At 21.0% G+C, this 19,749-nt stretch overlaps 5 protein-coding genes across 6 annotated transcripts; 3 read left to right on the top strand and 2 right to left on the bottom strand.

Annotated features, from left to right (window-relative positions):
* Positions 1–2,353: 2,353 nt before the first annotated feature.
* LOC726077 (putative ATP-dependent RNA helicase DHX30) lies at positions 2,354–6,159 on the bottom strand. The gene is made up of 10 exons (XM_026443072.1): positions 6,112–6,159; positions 5,626–6,005; positions 5,342–5,532; positions 4,278–5,258; positions 3,812–4,153; positions 3,363–3,607; positions 3,095–3,299; positions 2,832–3,021; positions 2,669–2,751; positions 2,354–2,598 (listed from the first exon to the last, which is right to left on the bottom strand). The coding sequence occupies exons 1-10, from the start codon at positions 6,125–6,127 to the stop codon at positions 2,388–2,390; spliced, it is 2,844 nt and encodes a 947-aa protein (XP_026298857.1). The 5' UTR covers positions 6,128–6,159; the 3' UTR covers positions 2,354–2,387.
* An 844-nt stretch (positions 6,160–7,003) lies between these two features.
* Positions 7,004–9,265, top strand: Rpn1 (ribophorin I). The gene has a single exon (NM_001242522.1). It carries the CDS (start codon positions 7,109–7,111, stop codon positions 8,933–8,935), a length of 1,827 nt encoding a protein of 608 aa, NP_001229451.1. The 5' UTR covers positions 7,004–7,108; the 3' UTR covers positions 8,936–9,265.
* Positions 9,266–9,306: 41 nt separating this feature from the next.
* LOC411837 (putative deoxyribonuclease TATDN1) lies at positions 9,307–11,646 on the top strand. Of its 2 annotated transcripts, none has more exons than XM_395304.6 (5): positions 9,307–9,487; positions 9,643–9,822; positions 10,266–10,659; positions 10,721–10,924; positions 11,051–11,646. In XM_395304.6, exons 1-5 carry the CDS (start codon positions 9,448–9,450, stop codon positions 11,154–11,156), a joined length of 924 nt encoding a protein of 307 aa, XP_395304.3. In that variant the 5' UTR covers positions 9,307–9,447; the 3' UTR covers positions 11,157–11,646. The 2 variants fall into 2 exon arrangements, with proteins under 2 accessions (XP_395304.3, XP_026298856.1); XM_026443071.1 differs by having other exon boundaries at positions 10,721–10,949; positions 11,051–11,084.
* On the bottom strand, positions 11,485–15,701 carry LOC726030 (transmembrane protein 214-A). The gene is made up of 9 exons (XM_006561739.2): positions 15,408–15,701; positions 15,044–15,237; positions 14,282–14,965; positions 13,989–14,199; positions 13,781–13,920; positions 12,834–12,960; positions 12,490–12,755; positions 12,267–12,418; positions 11,485–12,190 (listed from the first exon to the last, which is right to left on the bottom strand). The coding sequence occupies exons 1-9, from the start codon at positions 15,532–15,534 to the stop codon at positions 12,064–12,066; spliced, it is 2,028 nt and encodes a 675-aa protein (XP_006561802.1). The 5' UTR covers positions 15,535–15,701; the 3' UTR covers positions 11,485–12,063.
* Positions 15,702–16,439: 738 nt separating this feature from the next.
* LOC551642 (GPI mannosyltransferase 4) lies at positions 16,440–18,852 on the top strand. Its single transcript, XM_624033.5, has 4 exons — positions 16,440–16,769; positions 16,843–17,243; positions 17,319–17,857; positions 17,946–18,852. Exons 1-4 carry the CDS (start codon positions 16,592–16,594, stop codon positions 18,850–18,852), a joined length of 2,025 nt encoding a protein of 674 aa, XP_624036.2. The 5' UTR covers positions 16,440–16,591.
* Positions 18,853–19,749: the final 897 nt, after the last annotated feature.

Genomic DNA, 19,749 nt, shown 5'->3' with positions numbered 1-19,749 from the left:
GTATCCAGATTATCCTATAAAGATTTTCATGGCAATCTACGAATCTTTTTGTACACATACTTATTTATTATCGTTTAATAATACAATTGTTTAATTATTATTTAAGGCCAGTAAATTCATATTCATACCACTTTTTTACAATTGCATCTTATCTTTCATAGTCTTGCGTAAAATCTTAAGTAGAGTTTACTTTAATTTATAAATTTATCTTTTTATTTTTTCATCTCTTTCTTTTTATTTATATTAATTTTATTTTAATCCTTTTATTTTATATAATTTTGTTTATTTGTTTTCTTGATATAAAATTAATTATGCGTAGATTTTAATTTATTTAATTAAATTAAATATAGAACAGAAACGCGTTTAAAAGTTCGCCAAACGGGTAAATATATAATTTAATTGGTAATATTAAGTCTGACAATGAATAAATCTGAAAGTAATGTGCATTTATTAATTTACTATTACTATATTTATACAATATATTAAAAACAAACTATTAAAGTTATAAAAAGGAATGTTTATTTACTTTTATATTCTTGATATTGATAAGAAAAAAATATTTATATAACTTAGAATAAACGAATAAACGAATAAAAAATATGTGGTTGACAATAATTATAAATTGCCACTATATAATTTAATATAATAGAAAGAAGGCCGGAAGTGCAATATTATTTTATAAAAATATATTATATGGATATTTGTTAAAATGATTTCTACTATTCTTTAAAGATGATTATTCATTAAAAAATATTATATCTAGATTATAATTTAATTGCTAGTCGATGTGATAATAATTTCCTAAAGAAATGAAAAAAAATTTTTATATTAAATAATATAAAAAATTAATATATAAGAATATAATTATATATTAAATATATAAGAATTGATTATATTATAAGATTGATTACATTAAAAAATTACATAATGTAAAGTTGTTCCATTTTTAGAATACAGTAATTTAAATTTAAATTTAATATATTATTTTATCAATATTATTAATATTTGTTATTGTTATTTTTTTGATAGTCATTAAATAAAGAAAATTATAACAACACATTTTATATATTTATCAAACAAGATATCGATTATTTATAAATTTATTTCAAATTTTATTTAATTATAACTTAATATTCATTATTGATTTTATTGTTAAAAAATATTACGCTTTATTTAATAATATCATATGATGTGGAAACGTACCATTTTTTTTATTATATTTGTTATTATATCAAAATAGATTCATACATATTTTATATTTATAATACGATAAATTTTAATATATATATATATATATATATATATATATATATATATATATATATATATATATCATTTTGTTATTCCATTAATTTATTATAATTTTATATGCAAGAATAAAAAGTATTAAATTATTAAACAATTAAAAGCAGAACAATAAGGATTATTCCTCGCATTTTGTTTTTTGTAATAAAATATTAGAAGCGCACGCTTCAATGTACCTGTCAAATGTACATAAATTAGATTTTAATATATTGAATATATTTATAATTCTACAATAAATGAGTATTAATATATTTTATGCAAAACTAGAAATATTATAGACCTTATATTATTATACTGTTATAAATATTAAAAAATTGATTTAACAAAAATATGTATAGAAATTCTACGATTGATTAATTATATATAATTACTTGAGTGTTTAATAACTACCTCTAATAATTCATGTTGAAAAATCTTTCTTAAAAATAAATATATGTATATATATATAAACAAAACTATGAATGTTCTGTATATTGTATTGTAAAATTATAAACACTGTGAATGTATGACAAAAATTTATTGGAATGTATGAAAAAAATCATTAAATTAATACAATTAATAATTACGATTTAAGAAAAATAAATTTTAGATTAAGATTCAATTTCTTAACATTCTTCTTATAAAAGAAGAAAATGGTGTTGGCAGGATTTTAAAAATTTAATAAAAAAAAAAACGTAAGTATTAAACTAAGCTAAAAGATTATATATTATTTATATAACATTTTATACAATATAAATTTTATTAAACATTACATGACTATAGAGAAATTATTATTATTTATAGAAAAATTATATACTGTGATTTATAATGAAATATACGTTACTCTATAAATATGTATATTTATATGTAAATTTTACATTTTAATAAATAAACAAAAATTTTGAAATAAATTTCAAAATTTATATTCTTAAAATTGATGGATGAAAAACAAAGAATTGTTATAATATTCATTTATATTTTAAGCATATATTATTTATATTGCATATATATGCATATTATTTTTACTTGTATATTTATATATAATTAAAAGTATACTTTTTATTTTTAAAAATATCTATTGATTTTTATTAATTTAAATTTTTTCATTGCTCAATAATATCTTTATTTTTATCATCAAATTCATCAATATCTCTTGACGATTCTGTCAATATTTTTAAAATTAAATCCATTAGATGCTCTTTGAATAATTTAACTGATTTTAAATTATTTCCTTCATCTCTATTTTCATATTCAATTATATAATTTACAACATTCCATAATATATTTCGTAATTTTAATAATAGATCTGCAGTCCTAGAAAAGAACAACATGTGAAATAAGTATTAAGATAATCATTCAAAAAGATAAAGATATAAATACAAACTCTAGTTCACAAATGAAATTTATATTCTTTATATCATTTATAGTAATAATAATTTTTTCTTTTTTTGTAAAAGAATCTTGTATCTGCAAAAAAAAAGTAAAAATTTATGAACTTATAAATTAAAAATTTACAAATATATATTTATATTTTAAAAAATATATACTTTTTCACATTGAACATCAGCAGTACTAAATAATAGAACTGATAATGGTGATATCATACTCGTGTCAGAAATCAAACAAGAATATCTCATAGCATAATCCATCTTATCAATATAAGTTAATAAATCACTTGGCCATTTTTTTTGATTATAATTTACACTTTCAGCCTTAAGTTTAACCATGTCATTATTCCTAAAAATTATTATTATATAAATTTCAACTCTTTTCTATATATTATAATATCCATTTTTTTAAATATACTAACTCTATTATTAGATTATTTGCTTGATGTGTAAAATAGGTTTTTTTATAACCATAAGCATTTCTTTTTATCAAATTATTTGTAGCGGAAAATAAAACCGCTCGAATTAATTCATTATTTTTAGAATTTTTATTTAAATAATTAAAATCACACAAAAATGAAATCATTTTACTGTTTATAAGTTCATTTATATGTACTATGCATAATCCTATAAATAATTAATAATTATTTTTAATTTTATTATATTATATATCTTCAAATATAGACTTACTTTGCACAAATTTTATTGTTTCATGATTATTAAAGTTTTTAGTATCACTATTAAAAATAGAAGAAAATAAATTATCTTTTTTTAAATTATTAAAATATTCTAATACAGCTATATGATCACTCGTTTTATGATACTTCAATTTATTGTTCTTAGAAATTGTACGTATATTTGATATTTCATCTAATGAAACACTGTGACTAATGGTAGAAAATGCTGTAACAATAAATACTATAGGATTTAAACATCTGAAAAAAATAAATTCAAATATATTTATATCGTATAGATTAATTATACGATTAAAAATAATTTTATGAAAATATAAAAATACTGAATAAAAGATGTGCAATCATAAAATCATACAATTATAAAAAATGTAAATATGATTTAAATTTCAAAAAATTATTTAAATAATTAATTTTATAGAAAATCTTATTAATTATATTACGTACTGAAAAATGCAAGACAATATTATTGCTTTACTTAGTTTTGGAGTTAATGAAATATATGAAATATATTTTCCTAAATTTGTAAGATTTTCGTCATCATCGAGAATACCAAGATTTTTTAAAGTATTCACAGTAGAAATTATTGTATTTTTATTAGGTGAATCAATCATATCGTTAAAAAAATCATATATTTTCTCATCACTTAATATTTTACACATAATAATTGCCTGATCCAATGGGGCTTTAAGTATCTCTGGTTTTGGATATAAATCTAATTTATCGTATTCACTTCGAGTAATTAAATGATAACTTTCACCAGATTGTACACGTCCAGCTCTTCCTTTCCTATGTATTAATAAATATATATTCTAATCTTTTCTTTGAATTTTTTTTTCTTTAAAAATCAAATCGCAATATATATATATATATATATATATATATATATATATATATATGGGATAAAAATTACCTCTGTAAAATATTAGCTTGTGATATGTGATTAAAATTTAAATTAAATAAAGATTTATTTTCATTCCATTGTGTGTCTCTTTTAATAGCAGTATCTATAACATATCTTATATCTTTTATTGTAATACCAGTTTCAGCTATATCTGTAGCTAAAATAATCTTTGTAACATTATTATTAGGAACTTCTTTAAAAACATTTTTTTGAATATGCATAGGTATTTTAGAATGAAGAGGTAGTATTAATAAATCATTCATTTTTGTTTCTTGAAGCATATCATGCAAATACTTAATTTCTTGCCAACCTGGGAGAAAACATAAAATAGCTCCACGTGGTTTATTTTTAATAATCCATGCTATTAAATTTACTATTTTGTCAAAAGGAATTTCTTTTTTCATATTTAAATCTAATAAATTATCCTTGAATAAAAAATGAATGTCGTCAATAAAATGCATTTTTACATCATATAATTTTCCAGGAATATTAATAAGTGCAGAGGAAAAATATTGTTGAAATATTTCTGCATTTATAGTTGCAGACATAATTACAAGTTTTATATGTGAATTATGTTTCAATATATCTTTAAGTGATTTCAATATTATATCAATTTGTAAATTTCTTTCATGAGCTTCATCTATAATTATATGTGATATTCCTTTTAAATCCTTATGCTTTAATTTTTGCAAAAATATACCAATTGTGCAATATAAAATTGAACCATATTCATCTTTTGGTTCTTTTTTTTCAAATCGTATATGATAACCTATTGTATTGCCTATATTTTCACCTCTTTCCTGTGCAATACGATAAGCCAAAGAGACAGTTGATATTCTACGAGGTTCAACCACAATTATATTACATATTTTATTTTGTTCTTTACATGCATCTAATATAAATTGTGGAATTTGAGTACTTTTACCACATCCAGTATCTCCTTTAATCACTAGAACTTGATTATTTTGTAAACTATTAAGAATTTCTTCCCTGAAAGAATAAATTTATTTATATTATTTTATTTTAAATTTTAAATAAATTATATATAAATATATATATACATATATACATACTTATAATCAATAACAGGCAAATTTTGATTTTGATTCATCTTTTGTTTAGAATTTTTAAGTCGATTATAATATATTTGATTGAAATCTAACAAATTGGCATTTAAATTATCTTCTTTTTCATTCACTATTTCTTCCAAATTATCTTCTCTATTATTTTTAGTACATGGCATTGTTGTTATAGATTTTATTTCCTATAATCATTATTATACAATATATTAAAATTACAATATATTAAAATTATATTAAAATTTTATATATTATATATTTTTATTTATAAACTTTACATTATCAAAATTATCAATTAGAGATTGTATTTCAATTTTTAAATCTGATATAAGATCAATATTAAGATATTTTTGAGAATTTAATAAATTATTCATATTTTGAGGATCATATAATATAGGTTTCAATCCTTTGATCTTGTTACATTCATATAACCAATTTAAACATTGTAATGCTGCATTCTTAGTAGCTACTTTTTTTTGTAATGCTATACTGGAAAAACATGCTTTGCGAGGCCATGTGACTTCAATGATACATTTTATTTTCATTTCTGTTAAGTTTGTATATGTATAGAATATACATTGTTTGTTAAATTCTCTATTTACAAGTATATAAATATTTGTAAGATCATTTATAGGATTTGAATATAATTTTTCAATATCTGAAATTTATTATATAAGAATATTTATTAATAAAATTTAATATATTATATTATTATAATATCATTCATAAATATAACTAAATTAATATTATTTTATTTTACTTACTTTTTTGTGTAATCATATAGTCATTAGAATTTATTATATTTTTTTTATATTCCTATTATGTTAATTTAATATTAATATCATGTTTAATAAAATTTGATATTATAGTTAAATTTAATATATTTACCTCTGTCAAATTGTTTATTTTTTTAAACTTTTTATTTTTATTATCACCTAACTTAAAAAAAATAATATAATTATATATTTAAGTATTATTAACTTTTTTTAATTCTAAATAAGGTAAAAATTTTAAGACTTACAATATTAAATTCATTATATTGTGCATTTATTTCATGAGAATAAAATATTGTTTGATATTTGTAAAATTTCTTTAAATTTGATCTATATATATATTGATTTGTGTAATATAAACTGTTCAATAAAAATATGATATATTAAAATTATATATTTCCAATTATTATTAATTATTATAAACAAAATTATTTTTACATTTTATTTTTATATTTATATAATAAATTTAAACAAATATATTACTTACTGACTGTATAATAATTTTTTTAAATTAGGTATAATTTCAGATAATATCATTTTTTTTTAATTTTATTATTTATATCTCTTTCAAATAATTAATATAAATCGAATATTCATTACTTATACGAAGCGTACTCTTGTATTAATTCTACTTGCAATACGAATTATAATAAACTTAAAAAGGTTAAGATTATTCTCCATCATAAAATTAAAATATAAAATATGAAATTGCATATATAAAATATAAAATTGTAATTTATCGTCGTCTTTTTCTTTTCTTTTTCTTCTTTATTTTTCTTATTCTTTTTTTGTTAAAAAAGTAAAAATTTAAAATTAAAAATTATTTATTTTCTTGTTAGAAAATCTGTTTTTTGTAACTCAGTTTCCTATCTAGTTTATATATAGTTTCATTTCAAACGCCACGTCTATGATATGTCGATTGTAACCTGTTTGCCGGTTAGTTAAAAGTGTAAAACAGCAGTGAAAGAAATTCCTATATAAAAAAAATATGATTAATAATAGTTTAATTATATTAATATGGAATTTCGCGCTATTTTTTGGATTATATATCCAATCTTTTACTGCTACCAATATCATCGATCCTGATTTAAACTTTAAGAATGTGGAAAAACATATCGATTTGCAATCTCAATTAACAAAAATTACAATTAGACTTGTATTAGAAAATGGAAGTAAAGATCGCCACATACGAAATTTTCTTTTTTCATTAGAACCTGAACAAAAAAATAGTCTTAGTTATATAGCTGCTTATAGAGAACCAGTACGAGTTGAATTAAAATTAAGCGAGGCAAAGGTAAATGCTTATCCAGATAAAATTTTTTATCAAATTGAATTAAAAGATCCATTATCTCCTGGGAGAACTATGTCTGTTGAAATAGAATGGATATTGACACATGAGCTTATACCTCATCCCAAAGAGATTACACAAAAAGAAAAGCAATTAGTAAAATACATAGGAAATATTTATCTTTATACACCTTATACTATAATAAAACAAACAACTACTGTATCTTTACCATCACGTAATATTGAAAGCTATACTAAATTTAAACCTGTTTCACAAAGTGATTCATTTATCACATATGGTCCATATGAGAAACTTAGTCCATTTTCTTATGAGGAATTAAACATACATTTTGAAAATAACAATAAATTCCTTACTGTTACCAGACTTGAAAGAAATATTGAAATATCACATTGGGGTAATATAGCAGTAGAAGAACACATTGATTTATTACATACTGGAGCATTACTAAAAGGTTCATTTTCACGATATGAATTTGCCAGAGAGTCAAAATCATGGGAAGCAAGTATTCAAAGTTTTGATACTATTTTACCTGCAGCTGCCTCAGATATTTATTACAGAGATGAAATTGGTAACATTTCAACATCACATACTCGTATTAAGAAAGATTCAGTTGAATTAAATCTTCGCCCAAGATTTCCACTTTTTGGAGGTTGGAAAACTAAATATATAGTTGGATATAATGTACCTAGTTATGAATATTTATTTCATTCTGGAGATTTATATACTTTAGAAATGAGATTATTGGATCATATTTTTGATGATATGGTTATAGATGAATTAGTTGTAAAGATTATTTTGCCAGAAGGTTCTAAAAATATTGAACTTAGCCTGCCATATCCTACAACACGTTTACCAGATTCTCTTCATTATACTTATTTAGATACTAGTGGTCGTCCAGTAATTTCTGTTACTAAAAAAAATTTAGTTGAAAATCATATTCAAAATTTTAAATTAAAATATACATTTCCACGTATATTGATGTTACAAGAACCATTACTTGTAGCTGCTGCTTTATATTTATTATTTTTGCTAGTAATTACTTATGTTAGACTTGACTTTTCAATTGACAAAGATGAAGTTTCAGAAAGTAAATTAAGAATTGCTGGACAATGTGAAAAGATCTTAGCTGCACAAGATCGTAGAGTAACTTCTTATAATGAATTAGATGATCAATTGGCATATCTTAAAGCAAATAAAGATGCCAATGCATTCTTATCTGTGGTAAAAGGTATTAATCAAGAATATAAGAATGCAACAAGTTCTATTACAGAAATTATACAACGTTTAAAAGGAGAATCAATAGATGTATATGATCGTGTTCAAGAATTACAAAAATATGATAGAAATTTGAAAGAACTTTATAATCAACAACAAGCATTATATGTAGACAAATTAGTACCAGGGAAGATAGGACGTCAACAATTTGTAGAAGCAGAAGCAGCTATCACAAAAAAAAAAGAAGATTGTGTTGAGAAAATAAATTCTATCATAAAATCTTTACAGTAATAAAATTTTTCAAAATATTTTGACATAAAAAATATTTGAAAATAAAAAATTCTATAAAAATAATTTAGCAATAGCTAAAATTTTTAAATAAGTTTTACCTTTCCTCTATAATGAATTAAAATTTGTAATTTCAAAAAATTGTAATAAACATAATTTGTAATAAATTATACATTTAACATTTATTAAAAATTATAATATATTAATTTAAAAAATGTGCATTTTAATTCATTAATTGAAATTTTTATAAGAATATAATACGTAAAAATATGTAATTAATATGTAGAATAATAAGAAAGAATAATAAGAATAAAATATATACAATAGAAATTACATTAATTTCTATTATTGTTAAATTTGTTGCATATATAAAATGATAAAAAAATATAATTTCTATTTTCATGGAACATCAACTAAACTCGTGTATTAGTATACAACGCCGGTTAAATAAGACACCTGCTAACCTTTCAAACAGTATCGTGTTTAAGAAAATTGTCATTTCACTGAAAGGTTGAATGCTTAGAAATAAAATGAGTAACTTAAGAAAATTTATAGGTAAATAAATTTTTTATTTAGTGATTGTATTAATATTTTAATGATCAATATTTTTACATAAACTATAGTGTATCTTTATGTTATTTTTAAAGATATTTTCAAGAAGGTTATAATTTAACAGATAATATATTCTACCGTTGTTAATTTCAATATAGATATTGGGGCCAATTTGACAGATCCTATGTATCAAGGAATTTATCATGGGTCACAGAAACATCTACCAGATTTGGATAAAGTTTTAGAACGAAGTTGGAATAACAATATTTCAAAAATTATAATCACTGCCGGTAATATAGAAGAAAGTAAAAAGGCTCTCGAAATAGCACGAACAGATGGTGAGATACTTTTTTAAAAATATTGAAAAAAAATATTTATTAAATTTAATTTATAGTATACTATCGCGTCTCTCTATCACAGGCAATAATACTTTATAGTTTTTTTTAATTTATTTTTCTATCTATAGAGACATTAATGCTTTAGAGACATATAATGATTTTGATACAATTAACATTTTATACACCTTGCAGGCTTTCAACTGTGAGGGTAAAACTTATATGTATTAAAATGTACAACTACTATTTATTTTTTATTATTAAACTGAAATACAATCATTGCATATGAAGAAACCAGTGAAAGAGAGATGCAATGGTTGCTGTAATTCTATTCTTTAATTCCAACAACAAAATGTATGTCAATGGAAATATCTAGGTACATACAATATCATTATTTTTTTATTTTATTGAATATTTTTACATATTAATTCTTATATATATTTCAGAACGACTATTTTCTACAGTTGGTTGTCATCCAACACGTTGTAACGAATTTGAAGAAAATGATGATCCAGAAGCATATCTAAAATCATTATCAGATCTAGCTGCAGGCAATAAAGATAAAATTGTAGCTATTGGTGAAATAGGATTAGACTATGACAGATTACAATTCTGTTCCAAAGATATTCAAAAAAAATATTTTGAAATGCAGTTATCCTTATGTACCACTTTGAAGTTGCCAATGTTTTTACATTGTCGTAATGCTAGTGAAGATTTTATAAGAATTTTAAGAAAACATAAAGATTCTTTAACAGCTGGTGTTGTACATTCTTTTGATGGGAATCCAGAAGAAGCTAATTCCATTTTACAAATGGGATTATATATTGGTATTAATGGATGGTATGTTATATAAATAATAAATTTATACAAAATCAAATAATTAATATAATCTTATTTACAGTTCTCTTAAAACAGAAGAAAATCTTTTTGCTGTTACAACTATACCATCAGATAAATTAATGATAGAAACTGATTGTCCATGGTGTGAAATAAGACCTACACATGCATCTGCAAAAGATATTATTACCAATTTTCCATGTATTAAAAAAGAAAAATGGCAACCCGATAAAATGGTTAAAGGAAGAAATGAACCATGTACCATAGTGTAAATATATTAATCAATTATTAAAGTAAATTTTAAAATGATTATATAGTAATAATTAATTGATTATGTAGTAAAAAACAAATAGATTTTAATTATGAAATGAATTTTAATTTTTTTTCTTTACAGCCAAATTTTGGAAATACTTGCACGAATTAGAGATGAAGAAGAAGAATATTTATGCAATCAAATATATAAAAACACAATGAAAGTTTTTTTTCCTCATGAACTCTAACACAATAATTCAGACTGATTTAATTTTGTAATCAGTGTGCATTTTAGTATTGTATGCTCATACATATAATCAGGGAAAAATGCTGTGAAATTATATAAAGAAAAAAAAATAATTTCTACTAAATTCATTTCTGAAAAGCAAGGAAATGAAGGAATTCATTTTTATATGCATAGTTCTATGGATGTGATGGATCACATTCCACAGATCTCTTTTCATATAAAATTTTAATTTTATTTTTTTCTTCGTTAAAATTATCGTTATCACTATAATCATCATCATTAGAGTTGCAGCACTATTAGCATTATTATAATTATAATTAAAATAATAATTATATTATTATATCTATATTTATCAACATTATTCTATATGTCCTATAAATGTTATTATTCTTTTTATTGCTGTATCCAATGATATTAACTTAATACTCTATATGTATTATAATGTTAACCATTATTCTATACTCCTCTTTTATTTTTGTAAAAAAAAAAAACATACCAAAAAATAATTTCATTAAATACACTGTCTGATCATAAATCAATTTTTATATTATCATTGTGAATACCATATTAAAGACATTAAATGAAAATATATTAATGAATGTATAAAGTAAGAAGTTTTAAGTTTTGTACTACATATAGTGTAGTCTATATATTACTTTAATAAGTATTTTGACAATATTAACGTAAAAAAGAAACTGACATTTTCATTAAATATGTAGATCTTTAAAATGTCAATCAATCAGAATATAATACATTTTTCAAATATCACAGGCAAAATGGCCACCACAATATATTTGGAAATGTATGTAATATTAACTTTGGAATTATAGAACTAAATGCAGAGGTATGAGAGGAGATTTTCCTTATCACCAAAATAAAACTGGTACATAACTTTTGATAAATTTCATTCATGGAACTTTAGAAAGAGTTTGCACTTTTTCATAGACCCAATCATAAGTTTGACTTGCCAATGTCTGTGTAGTATCAATAGCTTTTGAAGCATAATTTTGCAAATTTTCTGGACTTAATTTTCCACTAAAAAAATAAAAATATTTTAAAGCTATTTATTATTAACTATTTATAAATCAAAGATCTCTTTTATCTTACTCACACAAAAACATTATGTTCTAACCATTGAAGAGTTGCAATTGAATGTTCATTTAATTTTTCTACACATAAATTTGAATATACTTTCATGTATTCTAATCCTTGATTACTTCGTAATTTAATTTCATCTAACATTCCTGGAATATAATGTTCTATCTGTAAAATATATAAAATATATAAAATAGTTATTTATATATAATTTATATATTAAAATCATTAATACTTACTGTTTGTAAAATCAAAGGGCTATTTTTTTCAATATATTCCAGAATATTGTCAAAAATTTTAAGAAAATGATTTTTTATTATAATGTAAACATTTCCGGTTAATTTGATATAAGGTTGACATGTTTCAATAGTTGCTTTATAATATTCAGGTGAAGTAGCTTCTACAAATTCAAGTGCTTTATAAGAATATTCCTGCATTATAATCCACGATTGTTGTCCACAGGCAAATAATCCACTTCTTTTCAAGAACTTATTTGTATTAGATGCTAAAAAATTATTTATTAATATGAAAGTTAATAAATAATTAATATCATAAAGGAGATAAATATTTTTTTATCTATTACCTTTAAAATCATCATGTTTGTAAATATCATAACCAAGAATGACGCTAATAAAAAGTAATAACAAAATAATTCCCTTTTTCCAGGGAAATTTTTTATTGGCAGAGGCTGTCATTTTCAATAATAATACCTGTAATAAATGATTAATAAAATACTATACGTTGTAGTAATTTCTTTATCATTTGAAACATTGAAATATTCTTATTAACAAGTCTAAAGATCAATATAAAATAAAAAACAATTGTATATCTATATGTATATATATATATATATATAGATATATATATATATATAGTATATATGTAAACGTGTTAACATGCTTGATTTTTGAATACGTACTTCTTACTCGCAGAATTGATAAAAAAGAAAATAACTTTTAAATTATTTATTTTAAAATATTGTCTGTAATTTTTTTTTTTTTTTTTTTACAAAAAAAAGTATAACGTGATGAATGATATTAATATCGTCAGTAATAATGTCGAAGAGACAATATGCGATCGATAATCTTCTCCCGAAACAATAAACTTACCTAACCCCTAAACTTTGGGATTTGAATTTTACGAAATTGTTTAAATATCACACACACAATTTTGCGAAAATAAATATGAATATAAATAGAATTTTATAATTTATGACTAAAAAATTATGTATATATGTTTAAACACGTCTTTTTATATGTAAATTTAGAAAATTTAGCAAAACACGATTTATATATTACGTAGCGTATTCTAACAGTACATTGCTTTGCGCATACGTAAAACATAAAGTACTAAACAGAAGTAACGCGGTTATTTCAAATATATTTTTAAATATATTATTATATTTAAAAAATATGTATCATGTTAAAATAATTATTCATTTTTTGTAACATTTTAATTTTAAAAGTAAAATATTATTTGTATAATACATATAGATGTTTATATTCAATACAAAAACAATTATAATTTTACCTTGCATAATTTACTGCAATTATTAGCAAGACCTTCATCTTTAGTCTTTTTGCATCTCTCATTAATTGTTTGAAATACTATACATGTTTCTTTCAAACATTTTATTTCCAATGTTGCATGTAAAACATGCCATTTACTATCTATAAAAAATTAAGTAATAAATAAATTAAATTTTATTTCATAAATCTATAAAATAATATAATCTTACCAATATATGATAAAATCAAATGAGATTGATATAAATTTTTGGCATAAATAGATTTCCAAACAGAAAAACAAAGTGAATCTGTAGCCAAACAAGTCACAAGTGCTTTAATTAATTCATCCCTATAATTTGCATGTATTTTTTGTGTAATTTTCGTAATTAACATCTCAAATAACTTCACATAATTTATATTTTTATTTTTAAATAAAATTGACTGAAAAAATAAAGAAAAATTATATTTCAGTAAAATTATCTTATAATAATCAATAATCAATAATTGAAACTTTGAAACATACTCTTAATTTTTCAATACTATTATTAATTTCTCTGCCTATAGAGGCAGAAACATTAAGTTTTCCAGAACATATATTTTCTACAATATCAAGATAAAGTTCTGGTTTGAGATCATGAAATGTTTCATGTCCAAACACAAGATTGTTTAAAATTTGTGCTACATAACTACAATAACTTTTTATTTCTAACATGGGAGACATTACTTCATGCCATACTTTCAAACCCACAGCTAAATTTTTTCTACCAGCTTGTGAAATTGCCCACAATATAGAGAGACCAATATTTTTTCTGTTTTGATAAGAATTTTTTACTCTGATTAATTTGGAAATGTTAACAATTGTCATTTCAGGATTAATATATGCTAAAAGTTGCAAAAATATTTTATGACCAAAAACAGGAGACCCTTTTACCATATCAGTAGCCATATTAGTAAGAGTATTTTCATAAAAAAGTTGTACTGTTTGTTTGCCTGCCATGTCAATTGCTTTCTCTAATATGGAAGAAATTGATTTAGGTATTATACTTAAAGGATAATCTTTAGATTTTCCAGAAAAGATTACATCTTCTTTATCAACAGGTATTTTTATATTAAGAAAAGCAGCAAGATCTTTCAACCAAATTAATGGAGCTTCAGGAAATCTTGTTTGGCTATTAATGAAAACATTGTGAAGCTCTGCTACATTAATCTGTTAAAAATAATGTTTCACATAATAAGTTTATATTTAGATTAAAAAAAATGACAAATTTAATAGATATGTATATACCATATTTAATGCATCTTTTATAGACTTTGGTGGTTTTTCTTTAGGTTCATGTTTTTTTTTCTCAGATTGTTGTTTTTGTTGTTTTTTTTTTTCTTCATTTTCTTTTGTTTTATTTTCTTTTTCCTTTGGTGGCTTTTTGTTTTCTTTATTGTTATCTAAGTTATCATATAAAGTTTTTACTTGACTTAAAGGAACTGAAAAAAAAAAATTATTATTATATGATGTAATTCAATACTAAAATATTTTCAAACACATAGAAAAATTTTATAAAAAATGTTATATAAAGAAGTTAAAAAGTTTTACTGGTATTATAAAAAAATTAAAAATTATTAAAAATTAACAAAAATTAGGAAAAAATGCTTACGAAAATCTTCCACTTTTGGTGCATTTTCGATAAATTTTTTTTTTTCGGCTTTTGTAAGTTTATTAATTTTTCCATTGTTTTTATCCTTCTTATTTCTTCCAACTAATTCCCATCCACCACTGGACATAATGTAATATATGCAATAAACAAATGAACAGTTAATAAAATAACACTATCAAAAGGCACAAGTGTTTGTTGGCAGTTGTGTTGTCGTCCAAATATCGTACGTGGTCGCGCATGCGTAATAAATTGCCACGCGCTTTGTTTATATGAAATAATTTCTTTAATAGTTTTCTATAAAAAAAAATAATTAATATAATACTTTTATTACTTTTATATTCATTATAAATAGTATGATTAATTATAAAAAATTATAATTTATTTTTTACTATCATTTATTTATTATAAATAATATGAATATTTATAAAATATTATCTAATTTATTATTTATTAAATAGCTATTTTAAATTAATTAAAATTTATTAATAATAATTATTCACTTAAAAGGTTCTGAATTATTTTTATTATTTTTTAAATTATTTGTTCTGAATTATTTTTACTTTTCAATGTTTACTTTTAATGTTTTCAAATATAATCTAATTTTACATGCGCTGTCATCCATAATAATAAATAAAATAAGAAAGATTTTAGAGCATAAAATAAAATCAAAATCAAAAATAACAAATGCTTTATTTTCAAAAAAATATGTTTAGAATTAATTAAATATTATATTTGATTGATAGCTGATCATTATAGATTTTATAATATATAAGTTCATATAGAAGTTTATATTTATGTTATTCATATTTATAATGACAACATATAATTTTGTGAATAAAAACAGTAACTTAAAATAATTTTCTATTTTATTATTTTGTACATGTATTCAATTTCAATTTCTTTAGATATTGATCACGTGGTTTTGTTTACGAATCCGAAAATCAATTAATTATAGAAAAAAATATTATGTTTCAACAATAATCATTAAATATTTCGCGATTGAATAAAATAATATAATAAAATAAAATATATTTGATTAAAACATATGTTAGATATTTTATGATAATTAAAAATAATGATTAATTTAATAAATCAAAGATTCTTGCCAATTTTTTTAACCTTATTAAAGTGACATCTTGAAAAAATTGATTAATTTTATTATTCTGAACTATTTATTAATAAAAATGCATTTCAAAAATGAATATCGTAGATCTATAGATGAATACAAACCTGCTATACCAATAAAAAGAAAAATGGGACTTTATTGGATCTTGGTTGTTGTAAGAATTATTTTAACATTCATTCCTCAAACAGGATACATTCATCCTGATGAATATTTTCAATCTATTGAAGTTATATCTGGTAGGTGAAAAATTATTATTATTTAAATCATAATTAAATAATAATATAAAAAGTTTAAAAAATCATTTTATAGGAGATCATTTTGACATTGATGTTAATAAACCATGGGAATTTAATTCAACTTTTCCTATAAGAACTGTTTTAATATCTCAAATCATAATTGGTATACCATATTCAATTTTAAAAAAACTTTCACAATATACACTTTTTTATTTGGGTATATCATTAAAATCACCATATTTTCTTATATTATTTCCACGTTTATTAATATGTGGTTTATCTTTTATATCTGATTATTGTTTATATAAAATCTGTTACATATATGGACAAAATTACAAAATAAGACTGATTATTTATGCCAGTTCCTATGTTATGCTTGTTTATGCTACTCATACATTATCAAATACCATTGAATTGGTATTAACAGCATTATTATTATATTATGCATCATATTCTATGGCACATTCAGAAAAGGTATTATGTTTATAATAACATTTATTGATAAATTATAAAATACAATTTATAAAATAATAATATTTATCATTTTAGGTAGTTGTCCAAAGTGACTATTTATCGGATAAATATAGTAAAGCAAAAACTGGAATAGAAAGAGTAAAATATTATAAACTTAAAGCTTCATTGCCTCCTCATTCTTTAAATCATTGTATAAAAATTGCAACAATCACTGTAATTGGTATATTTAATAGACCAACATTTATTGCATTTGCCTTCATTCCTATTTTCTTTTGGTTACAAAGAGGTTTAGGTTCTAAAAGTGTAGGATTTGGACATTTTCATGTCCGAATATTTACTTTTATTGCTTGTGGAATACCTACTACTATTTTTTTTATTTTAGTTGATAGTTTTTATTTTGGCTATTTAACAATGGCAGAAATAGGTAATCTTGACATTAACATGAATAACTTTGTGGTAACACCACTCAATTTTCTCAGATACAATTCAAATACTAAAAATTTACAAGATCATGGTTTGCATCCTCATTATTTACATTTTATAGTAAATGTACCCCTTTTATATAATGTTCTTGGAATTATTGGCCTTTTTACATTTGGAAAAATGTTATATAGGTAAATATTGAAATTATTGTTATAATAATATTTTGTATACAATATGAAATATAAAATAATTAATAAAATAGTTAATTTTGATTTACAGTGGTTTAAAGGCGCGATGGTTGAACTTGCCACGGATACAAAGTGTTGTTGGTCTAATGACAACATCTTTTATTATACCTATCATGTTGTTGTCAATATTTCCACATCAAGAGCCTAGATTTATTATACCAACATTATTACCTCTAACTTTTTTGTATGCACCAAATATAAATCAAACATCAGGAGTTGATACTATTACTCGTATTGCTGGAAATAATGAAAATACTTTTACAACAGAAAAAAATAAGTTGAATAAACTACAGATCTTATGGTTTATATGTAACATTGTATTAACATTTTTTTATGGGTTTGCTCATCAAGGTGGAGTTCTACCCTTATCATCTCACATAGCAAATGAATTAAAAGCAAAACCAGATCTTACACATATACATTTATTTACATCACACACTTATTCTATACCAACAGCACTTCTACATTTAAGAAATACTAGAAAGACATATGTAAGTAGTGGAAATCATAAGTATAAATTGATAAAAGATTTTTATCTTTATGAACAAGGTTCAAAATCTATACAAGATGTATGTAATATTATTGCTTTAAAACTTCATGAATGTGAATATAAATATGCTACTAAAAAAGTACCATATAGATTATATTATGCTCTTCCTGCTACAGATTTGGAAGAGTTTATTTTTATTCAAAATAATATAAATTTATTTGATTATCATATTGTACATAAATTTTATCCACATGTTACTATTGAAAAATTACCATTTTCAAAAGTTACTAAGAATATTACGCGTTTTACGCATTTAACTATATTTTCAGTAGAAAAATTGACTGAAATTATGAATAATATATTGGAAATGTTTCAACAGTTCCAATTGTTATTAATACGAATTGAATATTTGATAGATAATAAATATAAAACTGTACATATATCCTGAAAAAAATTATTATAATTATAACTATATAAATTTAAATAGATTATGAAATATATATTATATATATATTTACATATATATATTTATTTATTTATTATATATTTATTAATATTTTATCGATATAATATAATTATATTTATTATTATATGTAATAGTATTAAATATATAAGATTATATTATATAATGTAAAAATATTCTTAAAATTTTTAACAGAAAAATATTATTATATTTAAACAATTGATATCATTAAATTAAGAACTATAAACATATTTGATATATACAAAAAATAACATTTAAAATGTATATTATTAAATTTTTCTAAAAATAAAATTTTCTTGCATAATATAAAAATTATAATATTGTATACAAAAACATATAAAAAATACTACTATTTAAAATAAATAATTTTTTAGAATTAAATTCACTATAAATTCATATATATAGTATATTATATAATATAGTATATAATATATAATATAAAATTTAACTTTTAAAAATCTTGATAATTTTATTTTGTGCTTATTTAAAGTTATTTAATATAGAGAAGTTTATTTTAGTATAGTATATAATTATTTTAATATAGAGAAATAGATTAATAAAATTACAGAATATAATTTTGTAAAATATATTAATAAATAAAAATAATGTACATTTTATCAATTTTTTTTAAATAATTAATATAACAATATTTTGATAATTAAATTTATACATATAATATATATAATATATTCGAAAAATGAAAACATTAGTTAATTTAAAATTCCTGAAATAATTTCAAACAATTTTTTCTTTGTAAAATCTTTCTTTACGACTTTGTTAATAAATTATTAACAAAAAACATTGGTCAATCATAAAATATATAAGTTAACTTTCGAATAAAATATAATTTTATATAATTTT

This window comes from Apis mellifera, linkage group LG9 (assembly GCF_003254395.2).
Source record: "Apis mellifera strain DH4 linkage group LG9, Amel_HAv3.1, whole genome shotgun sequence".
Taxonomy (NCBI): Eukaryota; Metazoa; Arthropoda; class Insecta; order Hymenoptera; family Apidae; genus Apis; species Apis mellifera.
Note: the sequence above shows the minus strand (reverse complement) of the source record. Positions and strands in the feature narration are given on the sequence as shown.